The 27,719-nt window shown below is 49.9% G+C and overlaps 1 protein-coding gene across 7 annotated transcripts in view; it reads right to left on the bottom strand.

Moving 5' to 3' along the window:
* Positions 1 to 27,719, bottom strand: part of RAB11FIP3 (RAB11 family interacting protein 3) — an 82,686-nt gene that overhangs the window by 25,456 nt on the left and 29,511 nt on the right. For 4 of the 7 annotated variants that reach the window (XM_036825148.1, XM_036825150.1, XM_036825152.1 and 1 more), the window contains exons 2-3: positions 14,279 to 14,372; positions 5,834 to 5,928 (exon numbers count right to left, since the gene is read on the bottom strand). In XM_036825148.1, coding sequence (XP_036681043.1) covers positions 5,834 to 5,928; positions 14,279 to 14,372 — 189 coding nt within the window. The remainder of the gene's footprint in view (positions 1 to 5,833; positions 5,929 to 14,278; positions 14,373 to 27,719) is intronic. The other 3 variants (XM_036825151.1, XM_036825155.1, XM_036825149.1) reach the window with 1 other exon arrangement.

Genomic DNA, 27,719 nt, shown 5'->3' with positions numbered 1-27,719 from the left:
GCGGCCCCCATGTGCTGCCAGACAGGACCTCGCTTTGCCAGCCCACCGTCTATGCCGCCAACTTAAAAATGATTACAAATTACACGTTAGGATAAGCTCATGTGGAAATCAAAGTGCACTTTAGAAAGCTTGGCTGTGTTTCCTCACCGGTTAACAAACGCTGGGCCAGCGGGTGGACAAGGAAGCCCGTGCTCACGGCCATCAGTGAGGGGCTCGAGGGTGCCCAGGCCTGCCTGGGGCCCTCGCTGTCTGGTCATGGTCCCTCCAAGGGGAACAAGCTGCCGGGCAGACCGTGGCCAGTGTCCAGCCTCCTCTTACCCTCAGATGCCAGCCTGGCCAGGGCCTGGCTCCTCACACCAGCTCCAGGAAGGGCGCGCTCGTGGAGACAGCCTTCCCATGGAATTGGAGTGCTGGGGACTCTGTCCAGACCGGTCGTCAGCTTCCAGCGGCCTTCTATTTGCCCATCGTGCTGAGGTTCTGCAAAACCTGTGTGTCCACCTGAAGGTACATCACTGTCTCGGAAGGAGTTTAACCCGCTCCCAGACATGCTCCATTAAACCCACTGTGCTAGCTGGCAAGGGGAGCAAAGTTCAGGAAGTGCTTGCTGGGTTTTTAACAGTCAGATCTCAAAACAGAGCAGCTTTTGTTCTTGATTTTCTAAGCTTTCTGATAAGAGTTTGAACAAAAGACCTATTTCACCATCATCTTATTAAGGCCAAGAGTTGGAGGAGAAGGGAAGGCTGGAGAAGGCACAGCAGAGACCACGCTTATCATTCCGCTGGCGCCTGCTCTCTGCGAGACTTTCCCATCGTCCCTCTAGAAGTCCTGACACGCACTCGTCCCCGCGGGCATCAGGTCCTCTGCCAGTCCGCCCTCCACCTCGATCAGACTCTCAGACCCGGAACCACCTTCTCATCCCCAGAACGTCAGGGACAACCCTCATTCACCGCCCCGCCCTTCCCCTTCTCAGAATCGCCACTTTCTCCTGGGGAGAAAAGAATCAGAAACTTTCTCCTGGGGAATTCCCTGGATGTCCAGTGGTTAGGACTCCGTGCTTTCACTGCCGAGGGCCCAGGTTCAATCCCTAGTCAGGGAACTAAGATCCCACAAGCCATGTGGTGAGGCCAAAAAATTTTTTTTAAAATGAAAAAAATAAAAACTTTCTCCTAGGAGCTCTCCTACAAGCTGGGGACAAAGGGATGCTCAGTCAAACACCGGAAGCCACGGGTCCCCCAAAGCGTTCCCAGCAGGAAAGGACTCGGGAGCAGCAGTCCACCAAGTGGTACTGCAGAGTGCACCCTGACCAGCACCGCTGTGTGCCCAGACAGAAAATGTTCAACAAAAGGCTTATTTATCTCTGAAGATCGCCAGCAGAGGGTCTCCAGATGTGGTATTGGATATAATACACATAATCTTCACTCATCTTGTTATGGGACTTATTGGGATTACACGATTCAAAAGTTTTTTTTAAAAACAGCTTTCTAGGGCTTCCCTGGTGGCGCAGCGGTTGAGAATCTGCCTGCTAATGCAGGGGACACGGGTTCGCATCCTGGTCTGGGAAGATCCTACATGCCGCGGAGCAACTAGGCCCGTGAGCCACAACTACTGAGCCTGCGCGTCTGGAGCCTGTGCTCCACAACAAGAGAGGCCACGACAGTGACAGGCCCACGCACCGCGATGAAGAGTGGCCCCCGCTTGCCACAACTAGAGAAAGCCCTCGCACAAAAACGAAGACCCAACATAGCAATCAATCAATCAATCTAAAAAAAAAAACAAAAAAAAAACAAAAAAAACCAGCTTTCTACAAGTTTCTGTATAGCACCTAATTCCACTCCCCTCAAAATTACATATAAAAACCTTGAAAACGGGGCTTCCCTGGTGGTGCAGTGGTTAAGAATCTGCCTGCCAATGCAGGGGACACAGGTTCGAGCCCTGGTCCGGGAAGCAACTAAGCCCGCGGAGCAACTAAGCCGTGTGCCACAACAACTAAGCCTGCGCTCTAGAGCCCGTGAGCCACAACTGCTGAGCCCGCGTGCCTAGAGCCGGTGCTCGACAACAAGAGAAGCCACCACAATGAGAAGCCCACGCACTACAACGAAGAGTAGCCCCTGCTCGCTGCAACTAGAGAAAGCCCGCACGCAGCAATGAAGACCCAACACAGCCAAAAATAATAAATAAATAAAAATAAATACATTTATAAAAAATAAATAAGTAAATAAAATAAAAAATAAAAACCTTGAAAAGCATAAAAACACACGGAGGAACTTTTAAGGCCCAACACTGTATGATTCTAACCAGCTCTATGACATTGTGAAAAAGCAAAACGATGGAGACAGTAAAAGATCAGAGGTTGCCAGGTGCTAGTGGGAGGAAGGGACGAATCTGGGGAGCAAAGAGGATTTTTAAGGCAGCAAAACTGCAACAGTAGATACATGTCATGAATTCATCCAAACCCACAGAATGTACACCACCAAGAGTGAGCCCTAATGTAAACTATGGCCTTCAGTTAGTAACAGTGTATCGACATTGGTTCACCCTTTATAACAAATGGAAGATGTTCACTGCAGGGAAACTGTGTATGTGTGTGGGGTGTAACGGGAACTCTCTGTACCGTCTGCTCCATTTTCTATGGAGCAGAAAACCTAAAACTGCTAAAATGTAAAGTGTATTAATTCTTTTACAGCAACCAAAAAACTTAAAAAGAAATATTCCCTCCTTGTTGAAAAAAAAATGAAGATCTGAAAACCTGAGAAGCATTCCTGCTGCATACTCTGAAATGTCAGGTTCCCACCCACGTCCTCGGAAGGTGACAAGCGCGAGGTGGGGGCTGGCACACCTGAGAGGTGAGGCACCATAAAGGTGGGAGGGCCACACTTGTGGGATGCCAGGGGGTCCACCCTGCAGAGGACGGGAGCCAGCGGTCGGACAGCACCCCAAGCCTGCTCCACCCAGGCTTCAGGAGGCAGCCCCAGCGTCAGTGGGCCTCACCCTTTTGGATCAAATGTGTTGACACTTTTTACTATCCTGAGTAACAAAACTCATTGTATTAGTTCCCTGGGGCTGCCAATTTCTTTTTTTTTTTTTAATTTAATTTAATTTAAATTTTGGTTTTTTTTTTTTTGGCTGCATTTGGGTCTTCGTTGCTGCACGTGGGCTTTCTCTAGTTGAGGCGAGCAGGGGCTACTATTTGTTGTGGTGCACTGGCTTCTCATTGCAGTGGCTTCTCTTGTTGCGGAGCACGGGTTCTGGGCACGCAGGCTTCAGTAGTTGCAGCACGCAGGCCCTAGAGCGCGCAGGCTTTAGTAGCTGTGGCACGTGGGCTGGGTAGTTGTGGCTCGCGGGCTTAGTTGCTCCGTGGCATGTGGGATCTTCCCAGACCAGGGATCGAACCTGTGTCCCCTGCATTGGCAGGCAGATTCTTAACCACTGCGTCACCAGGGAAGTCCCAGGGCTGCCAATTTCTAACTACCATAAACTGGTGGCTTAAAACAACAGGAATATATTCTCAGAGACCTGGAGGCCAGAAGTTGGAAATCAAGGTGTCAGCAGGGCTGAATTCTCCCTGAGGCTCCAGAGGAGGACCTTTCCTGCCTCGTCCAGCTCCTGGTGGCTAGGGGATGTCTCGGCTGGCAGCCGTGTTCCTCCAGCTCTGCCCACGTCTTCATACCGCCTTCTCCCCCATGTGTCATCTCCCTCTTCAAAGGACATTGGTCATTGGATTCAGGGCCCACTCTACCCAGCATGATCCCATCTTGAGATCCTTAATGAGATCTGCAAAGACCCTTTCTCCAAATAAGGTCACGTTCACGGGTTCCGATGGACCTTTTGGGGGGGTACCATTCAACCCATGACACCCACATACACATAAAATACAAAGAATCAATATAACGCCCACACGGAAATACGAGAGAAGAACAAAACGGACGACATTGATGGTAAAGTGTGTGCTGGTGTGTCAACGTGCAGGAGAGGTCTGCTGCTGGCCAACCACTAAGTGAGGAGACGGGGTTCTCCAGACGCTCTGAACAAGAAAAGCAGGCTCTCCCCCGACCTAGCTGCACTTCTGGAAAGTTCAAGGTGTGTCATTCCACACAGAGCCTTCCATGCCTCGCCATCCCACAGTCTCAGGGTCTGGCAGTTGACTTGACAGCTGACACGTCAAGGTCTGCACACCCTCAGCCCTGCCCAGCCACACCATGCCACAGCCAGCACACGTCCCAGCTGGGCACTTGGCCTCCATGTACCAGGACTGGGCCTGGCACCACCAGGCCACACACGGAATGAACACACCAGCTGTTGCTGAATGGGGAACGCAAGGTGGGGTGGTCCCTGCCCTCAGGGGCTCAGGCCCAGGTGGGACTCTGGGACAAAGCTGAGGGGTGAACGCTCCCAGGTGGCTTGGAGGCCTGTGCTGGCAGAAGTGAGAGACAGTCAGGAAGTGAACCTGTGTCATCTGAGGGATGACTAATACCTGGGCAGTTTCTCAGAGCAGGGAACAAGCTACAGAGACACAGAGGAGGGCAGTGGGATCCTGTGGGGTGTTACCATTCACAGGGACTCTCAGAAGCTCTTCATTTCACAAAGGAGCTCGTGCTCTGGCCTTGCTTGGCAGTCTGGCAGAAGGGGACAGCAATGTCACAGGCGAGCCTGTCCCTCTGCTGACAACAGGCCACCAGCCCCAGGTGCACAGCACGGACAACAGACACCAGCCAACCACAGCGTCCCCACCAGTGTCAGAATGAGCCCTGCCTGCCTGCCCTTCATGCCATTCCCCACAGAAACAGCCGTGGAGATGACCAAGAGACACATGAAAAGATGCTCAACATCATTAATTATCAGAGAACTGCAAATCAAAACTACAATGAGGTATCACCTCACACCGGTCAGAATGGCCATCATCAAAAAATCTCCAACAATAAATACTGGAAAGGGTGTGCTGAAAAGGGAACCCTCCTGCACTGTTGAATGTAAATTGATACAACCACTATGGAAAACAGTATGGAGGTTCCTTAAAAAACTAAAAATAGAGCTACCATATGACCCAGCAATCCCACTACTGGGCATATATCTGAGAAAACCATAATTCAAAAAGAGACATGTACCACAATGTTCACTGCAGCATTATTTACAATAGCCAGGACATGGAACCAACCTAGATGTCCATCGACAGATGAATGGATAAAGAAGATGTGGCACATATATACAACGGAATATTACTCAGCCATAAAAAGAAATGAAATTGAGTTATTTGTAGTGAGGTGGATGGACCTAGATCCTGTCATACAGAGTGAAGTTAAGTCAGAAAGAGAAAAACAAATACCGTATGCTAACGCATATATATGGAATCTAAAAAAAAAAAAAAAAAATGGTACTGATAAACCTAGTTGCAGGGCAGGAATAAAGACGTAGATACAGAGAATGGACTTGAGGACACGGGGTGGGAGGGGGAAGCTGGGGCGAAGTGAGAGTAGCATCGACATATATACACCACCGAATGTAAAATAGTTAGCTAGTGGGAAGCAGCAGCACAGCACAGGGAGATTAGCTCGGAGCTTTGCGATGATCTAGAGGGGTGGGATAGGGAGGGGTGGGAGGGAGGCTCACGAGGGAGGAGATATGGGGGCATATGTATGCATATGGCTGATTCACTTTGTTGTACAACAGAAACTAACACAGTATTGTGAAGCAATTATACTCCAGTAAAGATCTATTAAAAAAAAAAGAAAAAGAAACAGCCGTGGGGACCAACGAGTGAAGCAGGATTTAGGGTACATGAGGAAGAGAGGGTGTATCTGTCAGATGCCTGCTCAGCTCTCTGGGGAAGACCACTTGCCTCAAAGGTAACGAAGTCATCGAACTCCTCGGGGCAGGCTGGCGGCTCCTCGTCAGGGGCAGGCGTGACGCTGCAGAGCTGGCCGTCGGGATCTGCTAGAGAAAGAAGACCCTGTTCAGCAGGTGGCCCAGAGTATCCCCAGAGAGGTCAAGGGGGAAGGTGCATGCATGGTGGACGTGAGCGGGACCTGGACTGGCCATGAGAAACCCGGGGGGAAGGAGGCAAGCAGTGCAGCCCCCAGGGAAACAAGGCTTTGGGCCAGCTCTCAGGGGGCCGGGGGGGAGCCCAAATGACAAGAGGGCTGTTTCTTAAAGAGCTGGCAGTATTGTAAAGAGAAGGAGTAAGACACCAAGCTCTGCCATGCCACCCCGGCTGGAGAAGGAATGAGGTGCCAGACTCCACGTTTTATTTATTTATTTTGGCCACGCCACGCATCTTGCGGGATCTTAGTTCCCCAACCGGGGACTGAACCCAGGCTCTTGGCAGTGAAAGCGCGAGTCCTAACCACTGGACCGCCAGGGAAGTCCCAGACTCCACGTTTTAAAGAATCTGTCTTGTCTGGGGAGGTGTCAGTGTGGTAACATCTGTCCAAGGTGCTGGACCCACGGCAGCTTTTATTTTCTCCTTTTTTACTTAACTTTATCTTCTACAACACATTTTATTTTATAATAAGTTTGAAGGAAACGCTATTGTTTCATGCTGGATAACGCCGACGTCAGCACCACAGACCCCACTTCTCAGACACGAGCCCACAGCAGCGGCCCTTCTGCAGGAAAAGCTCTGCTCCCACGGCCTCTAGGCAATGTCAGGGCATAGCCCGTCCCAAAGAGCATGCAAGACGCCTATGTTTCCTGAAGCTGTCTCATTACTGTGATATCATAAGAAATATTTATTTGGTCTTTGTCTCCATCGGTTCCTGGCACAGAGCTCCTAAAACCCCGGGGATTTCCTGAGTGAAGCGGTGAAAGGAGCATCTTTTATTCATAACAAGCCCCTTTCAGCCTTACCTGGGTTCACACCAGTGAGGTGGCTCTCAGAGGATGGGGGCTGGTTGCCAGGGGAACTTTCAGCCCCACTCCTGACCTCTGACCTCCCGGGAGGGGGAGGGGCTGGAGACACAGCTAATCTCCAATGGCCAGGGATTAAACAGTCCTGCCCGTGTAATGGAGCCTCCACACAAACCCCAAATGAAGGGGTTCGGGGAGCTTCCGGGTTGGGAACACACTCAGATACCAGGAGGGTGGCACATCCCAAACTCCATGGGGACAGAAACCTCTCCATGCCAGACCCTGCCCCATATACCTCTTCACCTGGCTGTTCATTTGTAACCTTCATAATATCCTTTATAATGAACTGGTAACAGTTAAGTAAAGCGCTTCCCTGGGTTCTATGAGCCATTCTAGCAAATTATCAAACCTGCGGAGGAAGTTGCGGGAACTCTCGATTTGCAGTCAAGTCAGACAGGAGGGAGGGTGACCCGGGCACCTGGGCAGTTGGTGTCCCAGGTGGTATCCACAGAGCACAGAGGACTGCGTGGTGAGGAAAACCCACAACACGGATCACAGCAGTGACTACTCAAACACATCAGTTCCTTGTTGAGTGTGTTTCACGTGACCTAACAAAACATCAGTCACTTATTTGTATGGAGTAGAGGCCTTTGAGGACCAAGTGGACCAGCAAGCCTCCTGATGCTCCTGGGAAAAGGACTCTGAAGGGTCAGTACTGGCCTCCTTGGCCAGAGGACGCTCTTGTCTGGCATCTGGACACCACGTCCCCAGCTGGGCTCTGAGGCTTGGAGCCACAGGACAGCCTGGGGAGGGGGATGGATGCTGCCGGACCCTCAGTGGAAGGACACATGACTATGTCCTGTTTTTTTTTTTATATAAATTTATTTATTTTATGATTTTATTTATTGTTTCTGGCTGCGTTGAGTCTTCATTGCTGCACGCGGTCTTTCTCTAGTTGTGGCGAGTGGGGGCTACTCTTCGTTGCAGTGCACGGGCTTCTCGTTGCAGTGCACGGGCTTCTCATTGCGGTGGCTTCTCTTGTTGTGGAGCATGGGCTCTAGGCGCGCGGGCTTCAGTAGTTGTGGCTCATGGGCTTAGCTGCTCCGCGGCATGTGGGATCTTCCCGGACCAGGGCTCGAACCCGTGTCCCCTGCACTGGCAGGCGGATTCTCAACCACTGCGCCACCAGGGAAGCCCTGTGTCCTGTTTTTGAAGAGTTCTCAATTTGAACAGAATAATCATGCTTCCCCTCGACAGTCAAGCGGATTCAAACATTTACACGTTCAGTAACCGTGAGATGCTGCTCCAAATTCAAGACTGCAAAAGCCCTTTGGCTGCTTCCGTCTTAAGAATCACAGGTACTTTTGCTGCTGTTGCTTTGTACCGTTTTCCCCAGGGGAGTGTGGCTCAGACGGTGGCTGGGGTGAAGGAGCCTCAGAGCGTGGCAGGCTGGACCTGGACCCCGTGCTCGCTGCCCACCACGCCAGCCCACAGCCCTGCAGCCCCTCATTGGAGGCCTGGTCTTTGGTGCAGGTGAACTATGGCAGAACCATGGGGAGAAGGTGACTGTGGACGGAAGGCTTTGGCGTCTGGGGCAGGGGAGGGAGAAGACCACTTACCCCGGCGCAAAGCTGTAAAACGCTAGGCTGACTCTGCCTATCTTTCCACTTTCAAATGTTAAGTCTTGCTTGCACTTCCAAAAACTGAAACAGAGAATTCAAAACTCTCAGAGCGCAGCCAATCATCTTAGCCATGGTGGACATGAGCTCAGATTCCAGGGGGGGGTCCTGCCGCATGCAGTGGAGGAACATGTGAACGCAGCTCGCATTTCTACGATCTCGATGGGAACTAAATATGGTTCTTCTATCAGTTTTCTCAATTAAGTATCAGTTTTTACTGTTTATTTATCTTATTCTTCCAGAGCCTGGGGGTGGGGGATGAGCCAGAGCAATGGCCCATTTGTAACAACCACCCTTGATTTCATTCTATTCCTGAAACGAGGCCTGTGGCGAGGACAGCAGACTCCTGCACTCCTCTGCAAAACTGGGTCAGTACACGGAGTCAGTGCTCCACTCCAGGACGCAGAACGAAAGTCTGACAGACGCGACAGGCCGGCCATGGTCATGGCAGGCGTGCCGGCAGGAAGACGTGAGGTGAGCTCTGGCTGAAAGCAGTTCAGGTGATCATGCTCCCATTCTCCCAAATGCTACGAGTTAACAATTTCAAAATCGTCTCTGACTTGCTTTTATTCTAATTTTATTTTCACTCTCCATTCGTAACAAAAGTTAAATGATGACGTCAAATTACCAAAAAAAAAAGAAGCAGGGGGACTTCCCTGGCAGTCCAGCGGTTAGGACTCCGCAATTTCACTGCCAGGGCCTGGGTTCAATCCCTGGTTGGGGAACTGGGATCCCACAAGCAGTGAGGCCAAAAAAAAAAAAAAACAAGAAAAACAAAAAAAAGGAAAAGCAGGGCCCACAGCCCTGAACTGCCCAGCAGTTCACCCACTGTGCGGGGAGGGGCGTCCCCACCAGCACTGCCCACTCCAGAAAAGGCCAAGTCTCCTGAGGCACCCACGCTGCCCAGCCCAGCCCCCCGGCCTCCCTGCAGCCCCAAATGTGCAGCGTGACCCCAGGTCCCCTTCCCAGACGCTCTCCGGGAGACCTGTGTGCCCCCAGCTTCACCGTCCCCCGAGTCCCATCACCTCCCGGGGTTGTCCGGGCTGTCCTCCACTAGAAAGCCAGCTCCACGGGTGCTGTGTCCCCGAGCCTGGAATGGTCCTCTCGGCAAAGCCGACGGCCCTGACAGGTCTCAGCTGCCCCCTCCCACAGCCGCAGCCCCTTCATCCGCCTGATTCAAGCTCTCATCATGGCAGCCTCCCCGTAGCCTGCCCACCCGAGGACCCCGCCCTATCTGCTGGCCAGGCTGGGCCCCTGACCAACCCTGCCCACCACCCCCCACCCTCTCTGCTCCCTCCGGCACACACTTCAGGAGTGGGGTCTGCTCTGCATAGGCTAAACTGGGGCAGGGGGACACCAGCTGCAGTGTGGCATCACGCTGAGACCGAGCCTCACCCTCCCACACCACCGCGTGGGACGCTGCTGTTCCAGAATATTCGTGCCACTGAAGAATCACAGCACCACTTCCCGGAGCATTCAGGCTAACTCTGGGACAGCCTAGGAAGCTTTTATTTTTAATTACAGTGGAAATGTTACCAAAAAAGAACGTAAAAATAATGAGACTCAGTGATGTGTGTGGGCCCCAGAGGCGGAACTTTCACCTAGTTGTCCTGACCTGGGGACTTCCCTGGTGGTCCAGTGGTTAACAATCAGTCTTGCAATGCAGGGGACGCTGGTTCGATCCCTGGTCGGGAAACTAAGATTCCCACATGCCGTGGGGCAACTAAGCCCACGCGCCGCAACTAGAGAGAAGCCTGCGCACCACAACGAAAGATCCCGCGTGCCACAAGACCCGACGCAGCCAAAAACATATTAAAAAAAAAAAAAAAAAAAAGTTGTCCTGACCTGGAGGCTCTGATTCGGGAGGAAGTGAGGACAGAGGGCCCTGCAGCTGCAGAGGGAAGGGCCCAGGCCAAGGCAAGGAGGGAGGAGGGGTGTGGCGAGCCCCATCTCAGCATCAGGTGGAAGGTTGACCACAAGGGACAAGCAGGACCCAGGAGACAAGACATTCTCAGACAACCATCTTCTCTCACCAGGTTGATAAATCTATGCACACGAAACTTCGAGACACGTGCAACCAGGAGACAGCCTCGGGGACAGCAGCTGGCACCCCTCCGGCTCAACAGATGGGGGTCACTCTGCTCCCACGCCGGGGCCTGACGGGCTGGTGGCTGGAGAGCTCTGACAGCGCACTGGGTCGCGCCCGCCTGGTCATGAGTTTTCCAGGGAGCACATTCTGACTCCTGAGGCCCCGGGTTGGGACCCCATAGGTCACGACCCCCCAGGAATTCCTACAGCTGAGCTTGCTCTGTTTCTCATCACCTGTGGGCCTATCAGAACAGAGCAGCCACTGCCCAGCAACAGAACTGGGGATGTGGGCTCAGAGAGGCTCAGAGAGGGCCTCAGAGCCACACAGATAGCCCCGGCACCGTCTCTCACTGGCCACTGTCCTGGGCTCCTTCCTGCCCACACCCAGGGGCCTTGACCCTTCAGAGAAAGCATGGTCTCGGCCCTGGCTGGAAGGTGCCCCGTGGTCAGCAGCTGCTCCGTGGTCACCCCAGGGAATGGTCCACACCACTCCCCCCCGAGGCCATGGGCTGAGGGTGGGCAGCAGCATGCCTAGCCTGGCTCATGTCAGGCCGAGTGTCCCAGCAATTCCCGTAAGTTCTTGAATTCTAGAATGTTCTGCTGACGTCCCGGTACAGCACTCAGGGACTTTAGCACCTTCTTCCCCACAAAATGGCTTAGTCTCTGCTTACCTGAATATTCAATTTGTTTAATTACTGTGACCACATAAACATTGATCCCCTCTGGCCGAGAGTATTCCAGAAGCACATTTTCCTCTTACTCCACGTCTTGTTTTTCCTGGCATGAGTGACTGCTTGCTGGTGTCCTGGGCTTGACCCCTATGCACCCACCACCCTCCCACCCCCAAGCCCTCGGGCAGAGCTGCAAATCCTTCTCCAATGACCCACCAGTCCTGGGGCCCTGGCTCCCATCACCACCAACCTGCGGCCAACCCATCACATGGGGTGAAGGTGAAATGAAGCTGCTGAAGACAAAGACCCACAGAGCCACCTCCTCCGGGACATGTGACCTCCTTACTGACCCCCGGGACTGAGACCAGGCAACCCAACGCAGCGGCTCCAGCCCCGCTGGGTCCGGACACCCAGGGACCCATCGGGAAGCTCTCAAGCACACGCGGCACACGCGTGAAAACCAGTCACACGGCAGACCTCAAACTCCAGGCACAGCACAGAGATCCCATTCTCTGACTATCACACACATGATTAGATTCAAATTATTGACAAGATCTTAAAATACATTTAGAAATTGTTTAAAATAATTGATGAGTCAAAGAAAAAAATCACACTGGTTTGTTAAAACTAAGAGAAAAAAGCCCACACCTAGAGTTTCCCAAAGGTTAACCGAGGAAGCTGTGGGCGGACAAGCCAGCCCCCAGCGTCCTGGGCGTGCCTGCGGTGGCCCTGGCCCCGGTGACCTTCCCGAAGGCCTGGCTCGGGTGCCTGCTGTGGGGCGGTGAGCACACCATATCAGGAAGCACCAAGACACACTGGAGGTGGAGAAGCAAAAATCTGCATGAAGCCACCAAAAAACTTTGCGCAAGGGATGAAGTTTTAAACAACTTTCTGTTTTAACCGCACACCTAACCTCCAAAAAATCACTGAAGGACTACAACCCACTGGTTACACAGATCCAGACACAGGCACGAAGCCTCCGCCTGCGGACTCTCAGCCTGGAGCCCAGGGTTCACCTCGCCCACCCCCCACCCCAGTACCACCTCTGGGTGGTACTACCCAGCTCACCACACGGGCCTTGGGACTGCCCCCCACCTGGACCAGCCTCGTGCCAGCCGGCCCAGAGAGGGCTGCCAGCCCGGACCTGGCCCATGGGGTCCTCCAGCCCGGCCCCACCCACCACACTGAGGTCAGCTACACGGCCTCGGCATGTGCCGTGCACGCATGGGGTCCCCAGGCTGTGCGGGGCCTCCGACGGCGTGCGTGCAGACTGACTGGGAGAAAGAGCCAGCGGGGACTTGGGGTTTAGGAAACCTTGCCCACGTGACACTGCTAGGCAATAACTTGGGGGCGGGGACAGACAAGACAGGTGACACTACCAACAACTGCTGATAAGACCCAAGGGCATCCCTTGACCCAGCCCCATCAGGTAACTGATGGCCCCACCCAGGTCTGCACGTCCTCCTCTTCCTCCGCCGAGAGCAGGAGGAGGGAACAAGCCTGCGACTGGGACCTCCCACCACCCTCACCCCAGCACATGGCCACAGATGGGGAATGAGAAGGAAAGCTCTATTCAGAGCTTCGGGATTTTATTTAAAAGGACAGCATATGGGCAACCAGTGAGAGTGTGAAGTGTTCGCTCTGGCAGTTCTGTACGAAACTAAGCTCACAGCCAGCACGCGACCAGCCATCCCATCCCTGGGCACAGGCCCCAAAGCCATGACAACACTGTCCACACAAAGACTTGGACCCCAGCGCCACTAGAAGGTTCATTCATTGTGGCCCCAAACTGGAGACATATTACTGTCCATCACCTGGGGGGCGGACAGACAAACTGCATAGGCATGCAGGCGAGCACAGCTCCACACGGGAAGAGTGCCCTGACACGCGGCAGCACGGGTGAGTCGCAAGCATCACACGCGGGCGAGCGCAACACAGGAGTGCGGCCAATGGTTTATTTATGTGATGTCCACAAGAGGCAAGGCTAATCCATGCTGACAGAACCAGCCAAGGAGATGCCGGCAGGAGGGAGGGGATCACTGGAAGGCCGGCAGGGAGCTGTCTCCGGGGGCAGTAAGGCTCTGGGCAGGGGTCTGCATCCCAGCAGGAGAACATCAACATTCACAGACGGGCACACAAGATTTGTGCGTTCACAAAAGGTAAATTTTGACTCAAAATAAGACTGCAAACGAATACTGAACTCTAAGTAATGACTGATACACAGGACAAGGTGTTTGGGGGAGTGTATGGTAGTATACCTGTCTAAAATGCATCCCATTTAAAAAAAAAAAAGATGGATTGTTGGACAGATGTATGGGTGGATATATGATATATAATGACACAAACGCAGGAAGATGTTCCCTGCAGACTGTGGACAGCAAACACACGTGTGGGTGTTCATTGTGTAAGTCTTGCAATGTTTTTGTATGTTTGGAAGTTTTCATAAAAAAAAAAACTTCTGGGGACTTCCCTGGTGGCACAGCGGACAAGACTCCATGCTCCCAATGCAGGGGGCCTGGGTTCAATCCCTGGTCAGGGAACTAGATCCCACATGCATGCCACAACTAAGGAGCCCCCCAGCTGCAACTAAGGAGCCCATGTGCTGCAACTAAGAAGCCGGCAAGCCACAACTGAAGGAGCCCTGGAGCTGCAACTAAGGAGCCAGGCTGCTGCAACTAAGACCTGGTGCAACCAAATAAATTAAAAAAACAAAAACAAAAACAAAAAAAACTTCTGGGGAAAGGGGCAGTAGACTTCTAACATTACAAATAAGTAGTTGAGTCAGTGAATTCTGGAGTACAGGGTGTGAGGAGCAAAGAACAAGGTGGGAGAGAGGGCCTCCTGAAACCTGGGATGTTTCAGGGGCTCTAAGGAGGAGGAGGCTGTGAAGCTCAGCAAAAGGAGTCTGAGGAGTGAGGGTCACTAATCGGGGGGCAGGGGGCTGAGGGAGGGGGCTAAGGAAGGAGTGAGGCGACAGAAGCACACGGTGGGGTGACTGACCTCCATTTCTGATCGCTGTGATCCCTCGGTAGAAGTCTTCGAAACTAATCACGCCGAGCCCACTGGGATCCAAGTACCTCGTTAAGTCCTTCACCTGCAATGGCCAAGTGAGAATGTTATCGTAGCCTTCACACTTTGGGTGGTCGGGGAGTCGTGCATGTGACATCTCACCACATTCAGAGAAGCAGGAGGCTTGCAAGGGGCGGTGCTGAAAGTAAGGGCCATCGGGTCCTCTGACTGGAGTGCCAGCAACAGCTCCAGCCAGGGCACAGGTGGCAACTGGGGAGATGCTGCCAACAGTACCCAGAACCATGAACCACGAACCACGGAATAAGACCCTGCTCTCAGGCCAAAAGCCATGCTTCTTGAGTGTGCTGAAGTTTTAGGCATTACTGCAGTCAGGATCCAGGCGCTATGCACAGCACAGACCTGCCCATCCCAACAGGCACCCCAGCCGTGCAGAGGCCTTAGTAAAACTGACTCCAGCAAGTAGACTCTGGACATCAGAAATAATAGAGTAAGTGGGATAATTCACACATGATGTTCCAGAGAATGAAACTCTCCAAAAAGAAGATAAGTTTCTGTTTGTAAGTATAAACTGGATTTCATAAAAATTTAATACTTTTGCTCTTTAAAAGACACCCTTAGGGGCTTCCCTGGTGGCGCAGTGGTTGAGAATCTGCCTGCTAATGCAGGGGACACGGGTTCGAGCCCTGGTCTGGGAAGATCCCACATGCCGCGGAGCAACTGGGCCCGTGAGCCACAATTACTGAGCCTGCGCGTCTGGAGTCTGTGCTCCGCAACAAGAGAGGCCGCGATAACGTGAGGCCCGCGCACCGCGATGAAGAGTGGACCCCACTTGCCGCAACTGGAGAAAGCCCTTGCACAGAAACGAAGACCCAACACAGCCTTAAAAATAAATTAATTAATTAAAAAAAAAAAAAAAGACACCCTTAGACAACACTGTAAATCAACTATACTTCAATAAAAATTAATTAAAAAAAAAAAGACACCATTAGTATAACTAAAAGACACAGACTGGGAGAAAATACTTGCAAATCATATATCTGATAAAGGACTTGCATCCAGAATGTATAAAGAAATCTTAAAATTCAACAAGAAGACACACACAATTCGTTTTAATGGGCAAAAGATTTAAATAGACATTTCATCAAACAAGATATATAAATGGCTGATAAGCACAAGAAAAGATGGTCAAGATCCTGAGTCCTTAGGGAAATGCAAACTAAAACCATAAATGGCTGTAATGAAGACAACTGACAACAACAAGTGTTGCTGAGGAAGTGGAGGCACAGGAACCTCCGACGCTGCCAGGAAGGGTGGGAAATGGTCTGGGAAATCTGGAAAACCAGGGCCAACCACACAACACAGAAACTCTACTCTTAGGGATCTTTGCAAGAGAAAGGAAAACGTGGGTCCAAACAAAGACGTGTATGCAAATCTTTCCAGCAAGCGGCATTATTCAAAACAGCCAAGGAGCAGCAGCAACCCAGATGTCCACCAGCTGAGGAACAGATAAACACGATGTGGTCCCTCCATACAAAGGACTACTCTTCAGCCATGAAAAGGAATGAAATACTGACACACATACAACATGAAAGCGCCTCAAAGACATTCTGCTAGATAAAAAGCCAGGCACAAAAGACTACAAATCATATCTTTTCACTTACAGAAAATTTTCAGAAAAGACAAACTTACAGAGCTCAGTGGTTTCCTGGGATTCTGGGGTAGAAGCAAGGGTTGACTGCAAACAGCACAAGAGATCTTTCTGGGGTGTAGAGATGTTATAAAACTAGGCTGAGGTGAAGGGCATGACTCTATAAATTTACTAAAATTCATGAACTGTACACTTTAAATGGATGAATTTTTTGGTATATATGTTATACTTCAACAAAGCTCTTAAGAAACAAATGAATAGAAAGATAAAAAGGATTCAAGGGAAACTAACAAATACTGAAGTAAGGCAAAGAAGATCTAATATATGGATATTAGAAGTCCCTCAGAAGAAAAATCAAAGCAAAGAACAAATATTAAAACTATACTTAGCGACTTCCCTGGTGGTGCAGTGGTTAAGAATCTGCCTGCCAATGCAGGGGACACGGGTTCAAGCCCTGGTCCGGGAAGATCCCACATGTCGTGGAACAACTAAGCCCAGGTGTCACAATTACTGAGCCTGCGCTCTAGAGCCTGTGCTCCACAACAAGAGAAGCCACCGCAATGAGGAGCCCGCGCACCGCAACGAAGAGTAGCTCCCGCTCGCCACAACTGGAGAAAGCCTGCGTGCAGCAGCAAAGACCCAACGCAGCCAAAAACAAAATAAATAAATAAACTAAAAAAAGAAAAGAAAACAAAACAAAACAAAAAAAACTATACTTAAGGGACTTCCCTGGTGATCCAGTGGTTAAGAATCTGCCTTCCAATGCACAGGTTCAATCCCTGGTCGGAGAACTAAGACCCCACATGCCTCGGGGCAAGTAAGCCTGCATGCCACAACTGCAGAGCCCACACACCACAACTACTGAGGCTGCACGCTCTGGAGCCTATGCACCACAACTGGAGAAGCCCTCATGCTGCAATGAAGGTCCCGCATGCTGCAACAAAGATCCTGCATGCCACAACTAAGACCTGACACAGCCAAACAAATAAATTAATTAGCCAAAGCAATCTTAAGAGAAAAAAACAGAGCTGGAGGAATCAGACTCCCTGACTTCAGACTATACTACAAAGTTACAGTAATCAAGACAATATGGTACTGGCACAAAAACAGAAATACAGATCAGTGGAACAGGATAGAAAGCCCAGAGATAAACCCACACACCTATGGTAAACTAACCTATGACAAAGGAGGCAAGGATATACAATGGAGAAAAGACAGTCTCTTCAATTAAGTGGTGCTGGGAAAACTGGACAGCTGTATGTAAAAGAATGAAATTAGAACACTCCCTAACACCAAACACAAAAAAAAACTCAAAATGGATTAAAGACTTAAATGTAAGACTGGACACTATAAAACTCTTAGAGGAAAACATAGGAAGAACACTCTTTGACATAAATCACAGCAAGATCTTTTTTGACTCACCTCCAAGAGAAATGGAAATAAAAACAAAAATAAACAAATGGGACCTAATGAAACTTAAAAGCTTTTGCACAGCAAAGGAAACTACAAACAAGACAAAAAGACAACCCTCAGAATGGGAGAAAATATTTGCAAATGAAGCAACAGACAAAGGATTAATCTCCAAAATATATAAACAGCTCATGCAACTCAATATTAAAAAACAAACAATCCAATCAAAAAATGGGCAGAAGACCTAAATAGACATTACTCCAAAGAAGACATACAGATGGCCAAGAGGCACATGAAAAGCTGCTCAACATCACTAATTATTAGAGAAATGCAAATCAAAACTACAATGAGGTATCACCTCACACGGGTTAGAATGGGCATCATCAGAAAATCTGCAAACAACAAATGCTGGAGAGGGTGTGGAGAAAAGGGAACCCTCCTACACTGTTGGTGGGAATGTAAATTGATACAGCCACTATGGAGAACAGTATGGAGGTTCCTTAAAAAACTAAAAATAGAATTACCCTATGACCCAGCAATCCCACTACTGGGCATATACCCAGAGAAAACCATAATTCAAAAAGACACATGTACCCCAATGTTCATGGCAGCACCATTTACAATAGCCAGGTCATGGAAGCAATGTAAATGCCCATCGACAGACAAACGGATAAAGAAGATGTGGTACATATATACAATGGAATATTACTCAGCCATAAAAAAGAATGAAATTGGGTCATTTGTAGAGACGTGGATGGACTTAGAGACTGTCATACAGAGTGAAGTAAGTCAGAAAGAGAAAAACAAATATCGTATATTAATGCATATATGTGGAATCTAGAAAAATGGTACAGACAAACCGGTTTGCAAGGCAGAAACAAAGACACAGATGTAGAGAACAAACGTATGGACACCAAGGGTGGGGGGCTGGGATGAATTGGGAGATTGGGATTGACATATATACACTAATACGTATAAAATAGATAGGTAATAAGAACCTGCTGTATAAAAAATAAAATTCAAAAACAAGAAAAAAAAGTAATTTTAAAAAGAAAAAACTATACTTAAGAAAAATTCCCTAGAATAAAAAAAATGTTTTTAACTACATATTTGGTTTTTTCCTTATTTTTTTCCTTGAAACTTTATTTTATTATTTTTTTAATTGAAGTACAGTTGACTTACCATGTTTCAGGTGTCAACTACCTACTGAGAGAATATATCACATCCCTAAGAATATCAACTCCCATCCCCAAAAGACCTCATACAAGACTTACTCTGGTGAATTTCTTAGACTTTAAAGGAAAAGAAAAAAATCCTTTGAATATGCAAAAATCAAGTGATTTATAAAAGAAAATTAGATGATCATTAACCTTTCTGGCAGCAACACCAAGTAACAAGGGATATTCGAATTCCACCATCCCATGTGTTGTTGAGGACTGGGATCCCCAACACGACTGAAAAAGGAGAAAAAGATATAAGACTGAAGATGCCAGGCAAATACCCTATTATCCTGATTTTGAATTTTAAGTACCACCATGAAGCATCACTCATGATGTACTAAAAACAAAACAATCGCTTTCTATTCTGTCCACTTAGCAGTCAGCACCCCTCACACCCAGGTGAAGGTATTTACATTCCAATTCCCATTAGAGGGAACCAGGACCCTTGGAGAAGTGCTAGGGAAAGTGCAGGCTGAGCCTGGACTATCTTGTCATCCCTGAGAGCAAAGATGCTGTGAAAGACTTTGTCAGGTCACATCAAAGAACTCAGGAGCCAACCTGAAAGTGAGTTGACCTGAGCACTGACTGGACACACCAAACTCGCCTCAACCCACAATGGAGTGACAGCAGTAAAAGTCACCGCTTATCACTGGAGACACTAGGGAACCCGCTTATTATTGTGAAAATTAACCCATAAAGGGAAAGAATCCAGCGGTGGGCCTGCCTTCCCTACACAGGCATAATGGGGCCACAGTAGATGAACGAGGGCAATAGCTCTGTACAGAACATCCCATCTACTAAGCACAGCAGCGATGGGATCAGAACAGCAGGTCCTGCCCGCGATCCTTGGTGAGGTAACAACACGTCACACATCACACAATACGATGTTCAGTGCCCCCAAGGGCACAGAAGACACACCCAGACACCATGTGTCTCTGATGGAACCGCGAGACACTGCCTGAATCCACCCGGAATCCAACTGCCGATTTACAGGAAATACAATGATCAACATGTGTTAACAATACTGAGGGGTGTAATCAACAAAACCCAGTCCGTGAGACCCTTGACAGAGACAGACAAGGGACCTGCTGTCTTTAAGGGAAAAAAAGATGGAGAGGAACCTTTATTGAGAGACTCAGGAGAGGGACGTCCCTGGTGGCGCAGTGGCTAAGAATCCGCCTGCCAACGCAGGGGACACCGGTTCGAGCCCTGGTCCGGGAAGACCCCACATGCCGTGGAGCAACTAAACCTGTGAGCCAAAACTAGAGCCTGTGCTCTAGAGCCCGCGAGCCACAACTACTGAAGCTCGCAAGCCTAGAGCCTGTACTCCTCAACAAGAGAAGCCACCGCAAGGAGAAGCCTGCGCACTGCAACGAAGAGCAGCCCCCTCTCGCCGCAACTAGAGAAAGCCCACACACAGCAACGAAGACTCAAAGCACCCAAAAATAAATAAATTAAATTAATTAATTAAAAAAAGAGAGACTCAGGAGAGATACATCAACCTACTACCATGCAGGGACTTTTTGGATCTGGACTCACATTTTTAAAGCTTTTAATCGTATTTATAAGATAACTAGAAACTTGAATACTGACTGATGCAGGATACTGAATACTGATTATTTGATGATATTGAGGAATGGTGGTTAATTTTTATAGGTGTGACAATGATATTTTGGTAATTTTTCCAAGTGCATTGCTTTTCTTTTTTTTTCTTGGCCACGTCATGTGGCATGTGGGATCTTAGTTCCCCGACCCGAGGATCGAACCCGTACCCCCTGCATTGGAAACATGGAGTCTTAACCACTGGACGGCCAGGGAAGTCCCAGCGCATTGCTTTTTTGATATATACTTACTGAAATATTTAGGGGGTAAGGCATATATGTGGTTACACGTATGTACCCGGCTGGCATGGCTGAGAAGTGTCAGAGCAGGGGGGCACACACCAGGGAGGCATCACACAATTCTCTCTAGTCTTCTATAGGCTTGAACTTTCCATAATGAAAATAAGAGAGAAAAGGAGAAAAAGACCAAAGAAGAGCAAGAAAGAAAGAGAGGAAAGACGGGGGGAGGAGAGGGAGCAAAGGAGGAGGCAGTCAGCCAGGGAGAGGGCGGACCTTGGACCACAAAGGGCTGGCGCATGGACAGGGCACACTCGGGGAGGGGTACAGGCAAACAGGGCGCTCAGCAGTGGAGAACCCACTCTGGCCAAGGCCCCCCACAAGCACTGTTCTGTGCTGGGCAGGCTGGTGGACACTGCCACGGTCAGCCCTCTTCCCCATCTGCTGACGTGCGTGGACAGGGACCAGCTCAAGCCGACGGACCCACAGCTCAGGATTCTCTAGCCTTCCCCCATCCCAGGGCCTGTGTGTTCCTGAGACACTGGGCTTGGAAGTCCACTCAGAAGCTGACTTCCTGAGACCATGGAGTCTGAATCCTCCCTCCTTATCTCACGAAGGCCTTCATTCCTAAAGCTCCTCGCTTGCTGGGGACCTGAAATCCACAGTGGCCAATCTGTCCTTAAGATTCCTAAGAATTTCAACAATGAAGCTACCAATTGGACACAAAGTACCAAGCTATTCATTCCTAAACATTAACCAATGCTTTTTAAACAAATTATTAAATAGTTACCACGTTAGAAAGAGCAAGGATGAATCAAAGCGTTCATTTTTTTTAAACTCCACTTTAGGACTTCCCTGGTGTCACAGTGGTTAAGAATTCACCTGCCAATGCAGGGGACACGGGTTCGATCCCTGGTCCTGGAAGACCCCACATGCCGCAGAGCAACTAAGCCCATGCGCCACAACTACTGAGCCTGTGCTCTAGAGCCCGCAAGCCACAACTATTGAGCCCGAGTGCCACAACTACTGAAGCCCGCGCGCCTAGAGCCCGTGCTCTGCAACCAGAAAAGCCACCACAATGAGAAGCCCGCGCACCGCGTGGAAGAGTAGCCCCCACTCGCCACAACTAGAGAAAGCCCATGCGCAGCAACGAAGACCCAACACAGCCAAAATTTAAAAAAAAAAAAAAAATCCACTTTATTTTTCTCTATGATTTGGAGGATAAATCAATGTCCATGCAGCTAATGACTGGGGGATGGTTCTATTCTCCAAGCCCAAAAGTACTCCATTCAGAGGCCGTCAGGAAAACAACAAGGCTGGAAATTAAGAACCTGCCCTTTGTTGCAAAGAAGAGACAGAAAACCAAGCTCAGAGGAGTACACCCCATCCAAGCCAGCCAACACCCCGTCGGGCAGACAGACACAGGAGACCACAGAAACACCCCAGGAGAGAACCCCACTCTGCAACCAGCTGCAGGCAGGCGGGCCCAGCTTCCACGCGGTTATTCTAACAAATTTACTGGCAAATTATATTGTTTCTGCTACAGACGTGCAGACATAATCTGCAGAAGAAGCCAGAACAACTTCTCCAACCACAGCTAACTCCAGCCACAGAAGCCCCAGTCACAGAAATCATGGGAAAGCACAGCCCTTCACAAGGAGAGCAACCCTTCTTCCTGCACCTGCTCGTTACTACTGTCCTTGAACTGTAACATTTTCAAAACAGCTTGTGTTTTATCAGAAGCACCTCAACCATTTACAGAACACTCCAGCCTACATAAGTAGAATCCTGACAAGTGCACATGGCACATTTATCAAGACAGTCTATATACTGGCCCAAAGAACAAGTTTCAAAAGACTCAGGTCTCAAGTCAACGTCATTAACCATTAGGGAATGTAAATTCCCACTGCAGTGAGGTGCATGTGTATTTGAATGGCCAGAATGTAAGACTGGCCACACCACGCACACCAAGTGTTTGGAGGATGAGAATTGGAATTCTCCTACACTCTGCTGCCAACTGGAAAATTCCACAACCACTTTGGGAAACTGTCTGGAAATTCCTAAGAAGGTCAGCCTTATTCCTACCACACAATCACACAAAAGAAGTCATTTCACTTCTAGGTGTTACTCAAGAGAAATGAAAGCAGACGTCCAAAGCAAGACTTGTAGACGAAGGATAGCAGAAGCCTTATTTGTAATGGTCAAAAAAATGGAGACAACCCAAATGTCCATCCACCCAAGAATGTATAAAATGTGGTATTCCATGGGGGGAAAAAATAAGCAGCAGCAGCCATGGTGACAAGAAGCAAAATGTTCTAGGGGCTCCTGTAGCAATACATAAACTTCATACCGACGTGAGGGTGGGCAGGCGTGGGTGGGAGAGAAGCTGATGGTAGCTCATCCCGAATGTCCACAATGAGCCCTGCAGCTCGCCCACCTAGAGACATCTGACCTGCTTTCTAGGAGCATCTATAAAGCAGCTAAACTACGTGCCGTATATATACAATGGCTTTCCCTGCTGCCGAGAACTCCTCTCAGCTGTCCTGGGCTGCTCTGCCCAAGCACCTGGAGGGACCAGCCAGCGCCCGAGGCAGCCAGAGGCCGCCTGCCTCTGCACCTGGAGGGGTGATCCTAGATCACCTGTTACGATGAACTGATTAACCACCCCTGGTTTAAGAGGGAGGGCTTAGAAAATTCTAAAATAAAAGCATCGTGCTGGTCTTAGATGGACAAGGTCATTCCTCATGTATCACATTCAGGAATCCACTTTTGTCTTTAGACACAGGTGTTGCAGTGTCGCCAGCTGTGTCCTTTGTGGATGGAAGGCGCCCACTCAGAGCCCAGCTGTACCCTGTGACTGGGAGGCTCTTCTTGCTGTGCTTTGGGACAGGGACACCAGAAGCTGCTGTCTCCCTACGTCTGTCATCGCTAGGAGTTTGGAGGCTTGCTGTTTGAAGATCTTGGTGCGGGAGGTGGGGGTCAGGGAGGCTGGGGTCTGGGGCAGGGGCACCTCCAGCCACTTCAGGGGATGCAGCCATTCCTACCACCTTATTTCTTTAACAGCTTTATGGACATACAATTCACCAATTTAAAGGGTACAATTCAGTGGTTTTTCGTATATTCACAGAGCCGTCTCCATGTTATTTTAAAGACAATAAAATCTTAAAATGCACATGAGAATACTCGGGAAAATAGTCAAGTGGAAACACTCAAGCTTTATGCAAACGTGCTGAAAAGATGAAACAGAATTTACAGGAGTAACAGAGAACATGTCTGTTCAACTTATGCAACCATGTTAATCAGGGTGAAGAGGAGGCACTGCTGGACGCAGAGGCCTCTCCAGCCCTCCCTGCAACTCAACTCCCAGAAGGGGCACTATGGGCCCCCCAAGGGGCTACGAAAGGGTCCCCCTCATGGCCCTTCTCTGGATCAAGGACGATCAGGCCCTGCTCCCGGACATGTGAGGGCAGCGTGCAGTGTGCCCTCCAGCCTGTCACCTCTCCGCACATAACAGAAGTGGAGGCGTCATTCCTTACGGGACACCCCTGGACTCCCAGCCTAACCCAGGCCCCTTAGAATAAGTAAAGGAGGAAAAGAAGAAACCACACAGTTATCCAGCACAGGTACGCACAGGTATGCAGCTCAGCAGCCGCGGCGCTGCAGGCTGGAGCAGGACAGACCTCCCTCACTCCCGCCCGCCTGGCTCCGTTCGGAAGCCCTTCTTTCTGCTCTTCAGCTTCGGATGGTTTTGGGGGTTCACTGCCTCTACGTCTAACTAATGTGCTCCTGGTGCTACTTCGTGGCTTGTCAAATTTACATGCTGCATTTTGACCTCCTATGGTGAAAAGCAAGAATTCAACACCACCCTCCCACCCCAGTTTAGCTAGGCCTTCTGCAGCGTTCACATCATGGAGTACAGAAATATTTTTCACTGGAGAGAACTGCCTTTCTTACATAATTTCTTCCTCTGCTTAGCAATTCCCTTGCTTTCCATGCCTCCACTGTCCACACACCTACTGCTCTATCCAACCTTCCCCAGACCCCCACCCCCCGGCCCCATCCGACTCCTTGTGTTTCCTCATGCCGCTGCTCCCAGCCCGCGTTCCCACCTTCCATGCTGGGAACCCTGTGTCCTCCGTTCTTAGTGCCCTTCATCTCACAGAAGCCCCTGCAGCTTCGTGAGGAGGGGTGTGCGGTATGCACCCTGAGCATCCTCCTTTCTTAGTGCCCCTCATCTCAGAAAAGGCCCTGCAGCTTCGTGAGGAGGGGGTGTGTGGTGTGCACCCTGAGCATCCTCATCTGAGGCCAGCACTCTCCCCTTACCTGGGCAGGTGCCTGCACCCGGCTGTAGGGTGGAATCCTGTCCCGATGCAGTGGGAAGGCCATCCACCCCACTCCTGCACGTGCTGTGGCCTCTGATACCAACCCCATCGTAATGCTTTGTGTGCAGCCTGTTTTAATCTCCTTCTCTTTATTGGCAGGATTCGCCATATTTGCTGGGGGTACTTTCTCCTCACAGGAAGAGCCCTTTCACCTGGAGACGCAGTCCTCCTGAAGGTCCCTATGACGGTGTCTCTGGGCCCCTCCCCACACCTGTTGGTCCAGCAGTGCACCTCATTAATCACGCCCTCGTCCTTATCTTTCATCTCCTAGTATCTCTGCCTTTTAAAGAAGTTTCTGGGATGTATTCTTGACTTGATCTTCGTTTTTAATTTCTTATTAAAGAAATGCTTTTATTTCGTTTTTAATTTCTGAGGGTGTGTTCTAGTTCTCTGAATGTGATGTGTTCTTTAATCTGACAACATAAATCAAGTTTCATTTTCCAAGTTTTCTTCTGCTCTCTGCACTGACTCTGTTCCCTTCAAGTGCCTTCCACTTTTTCTTTTTTGTTTTTGGTTTTGGTCTCTGCCTTTCTTGTTGGAGGCTTCCCTAAAGTATCTGAGGTCCCTGACCGTCCCTCTATACTTAAAAGTGGTCACTAAAAAGCTGACGAGCTGGGCTTGTCGACTGGGGACCTTACTGCAGGTGCCTTGGGCAGAGACCTGGCTCTGTGTTGTCCGCTGCTCCAGGACTGGACGCTATGGGGACAGGGTCCTGAGAGGGCTTGTGAATATGATGGGATAGCCGTGTGCGGCAAACATGAAGGCCAGTGCGTGTGTTAACTGTAGCAGACAGCTGGTCACAAAGAAGTAAGCTGTTGTGCTGTGAGGGCCACGTGGCTGGACCTGAGGGTGGCCAGTAGGACCCAAGGGCTGTTGCCTGCCAACCACCAGCAAGAAAACAGGGATATCAGCCCTACAACCACAAGGAACTGAATGAGCGTGGTGGAGGACCCTGAGTCCCAGGCGGGAATGCAGCCTGGACAGACACCAGGCAGAGGGCACGGCCAGTGCAAAGGGCCAGAGGAGGCGAGCCCATGGCACACAGGGAGCCTCAAGGAGGCCAGTGGCTGGAGCAGAGGGAGTGAGGGGTTGGCAGCAGAAAGGAGGTCAGTGCCCTGGGAGAGCTCCGAGCACAGGAGTCACAGGATTTGCCTTAACACTACTATCTGGCTGCCTGTGAGCCAAGGCTGCAGGGTGGGGCAATAAGGCAGTGCTCCCACAAGGCAAGCAGAGCAACAGGCGAAGCCTGAGAAGTGGTGGGACTCTGGACGTACCCTGACGACAGAGCCAGCAGCATTTCCCAAATGGATCAGAAGTCGGGTGAGAGAAAGACGTTTTGGCCCGAGTCGCTGAAAGGGTGGGACTGCTGTTTACTGAGATGGGGACACTACAGGTGGCACTCAAAGCTTCAGCCATGAGTCTGAGACGTCCATCTGACATCCCAGCATGAGCCCAGCATCCAGGAGTGCGCCGGGCTGGAGAAGTGATGTTGGGGGTCATCAGCACAGAGGCCACATTTACAGTGTTAGCCTGGGAGTCAGTGAGACCAAAGTGGGAGGAGCAGCCCTGGGCCTCCAGCCCTGGGTGAGGAACTAGCGAAGTGAGACTCAACAGCCAGCGGTGTTCAGTGCTGCATGCGGCAGGGCAGGCCAGGCAGGTGACGCACAATCACGAACCAATGTAACCATGACAGCGCAGGCGTCCAGAGCGTCTGCGGCTTTCCTCACTCTGACCTAGAAATGGGGCTGCCTCATTGAGCCTTCACTTTCCGAAGGCTTTTAATGCCTACTGCTACTTTACCTTCAGAAAGGCTATGATGGCACGCTTTCAAAAATCTTTTAGTTGTGATAAAATATACATAAAATTTACCATCTTAACCATTCTTAGGTGCACAGCTCAGTGGCATTAAGTACATTCACACTGCTGTGCACCATCACTCCCAGCAACTCCAGAACTTTCTCATCTTCCCAACTGAAACTGTCCCCACTAAGCAGTAACTCCCCACCCCCTCCTCCAGTCCCTGGCAACCTCTATCTACTTTCTGTCTCTGAATCTGATGTTCTAGAGACCTCGTAGAAGGGATCATACAGGATTTGTCCTTTTGTGTCTGGCTCATTTCACTGTGCAAAATGTCCTCCAGGTTTGTCTGTGTTGCAGTGTGTGTCAGAATGTCCTTCCTTTTTAAGGATAAATGGCAGTCGCTGTATGCATACACCACATTCTGTTTATCCATTTATCTGACCATGGACACTGGTGTTGCTTCCACTTTTTGCTGACTGTAAATAGTGCTGCTATGAACAAGGATGTGCAAATATATAATGGTATAATTTTAAGAAGAAAAAATGTACATGCAGTGTGATTCTAACACAATGACATTTAGCAACCTGGGTAAATATTATCATATTACTTCTCAAGAGGGTCTACGTGTAAAACGCTAGTGGTTTTTTCCCATTTCCTAGTCTCCCTCCACAGCTACTGAAGCGCTTTGAATTTTATGTCCTCTGTTTGAAACTGGTTGTTTTCCTTTCTTGGATCATGGACACTTTCCCCTACTGTATTAGCGTCCTGTGGCTGCTATAACAAATTACCACAAACTTAGTAGCTTAAAACTACAGAAACCTATTCTCTTACAGTTCTGGAGGTCAGAGTCCAAAATGAGTCTTTAGGCTGAAATCAAGGAGTTGCCAGGGCTGGTCCCTCCTGGAGGCTCCAGGGGAGAGTCTGCCCCCTGGCCGTCTGGCTGCCAGCATTCACTGAGGCTGGACACCCCAAGCCCGACTTCCATCACCACACAGCCAAGTTCTCTTATCCTCCCACCTCACTGTTATAAGGACCCTTGTGGTTCCACTGAGGGCCCACCAGGATAACCCCATCTCAAGACCCTTAATTTAATCACATCCACAAAGTCCCTTT

This window comes from Balaenoptera musculus, chromosome 15 (genome assembly GCF_009873245.2).
Source record: "Balaenoptera musculus isolate JJ_BM4_2016_0621 chromosome 15, mBalMus1.pri.v3, whole genome shotgun sequence".
Classification (NCBI taxonomy): Eukaryota; Metazoa; Chordata; class Mammalia; order Artiodactyla; family Balaenopteridae; genus Balaenoptera; species Balaenoptera musculus.
This window is presented reverse-complemented; position numbering and strand designations above follow the sequence as displayed.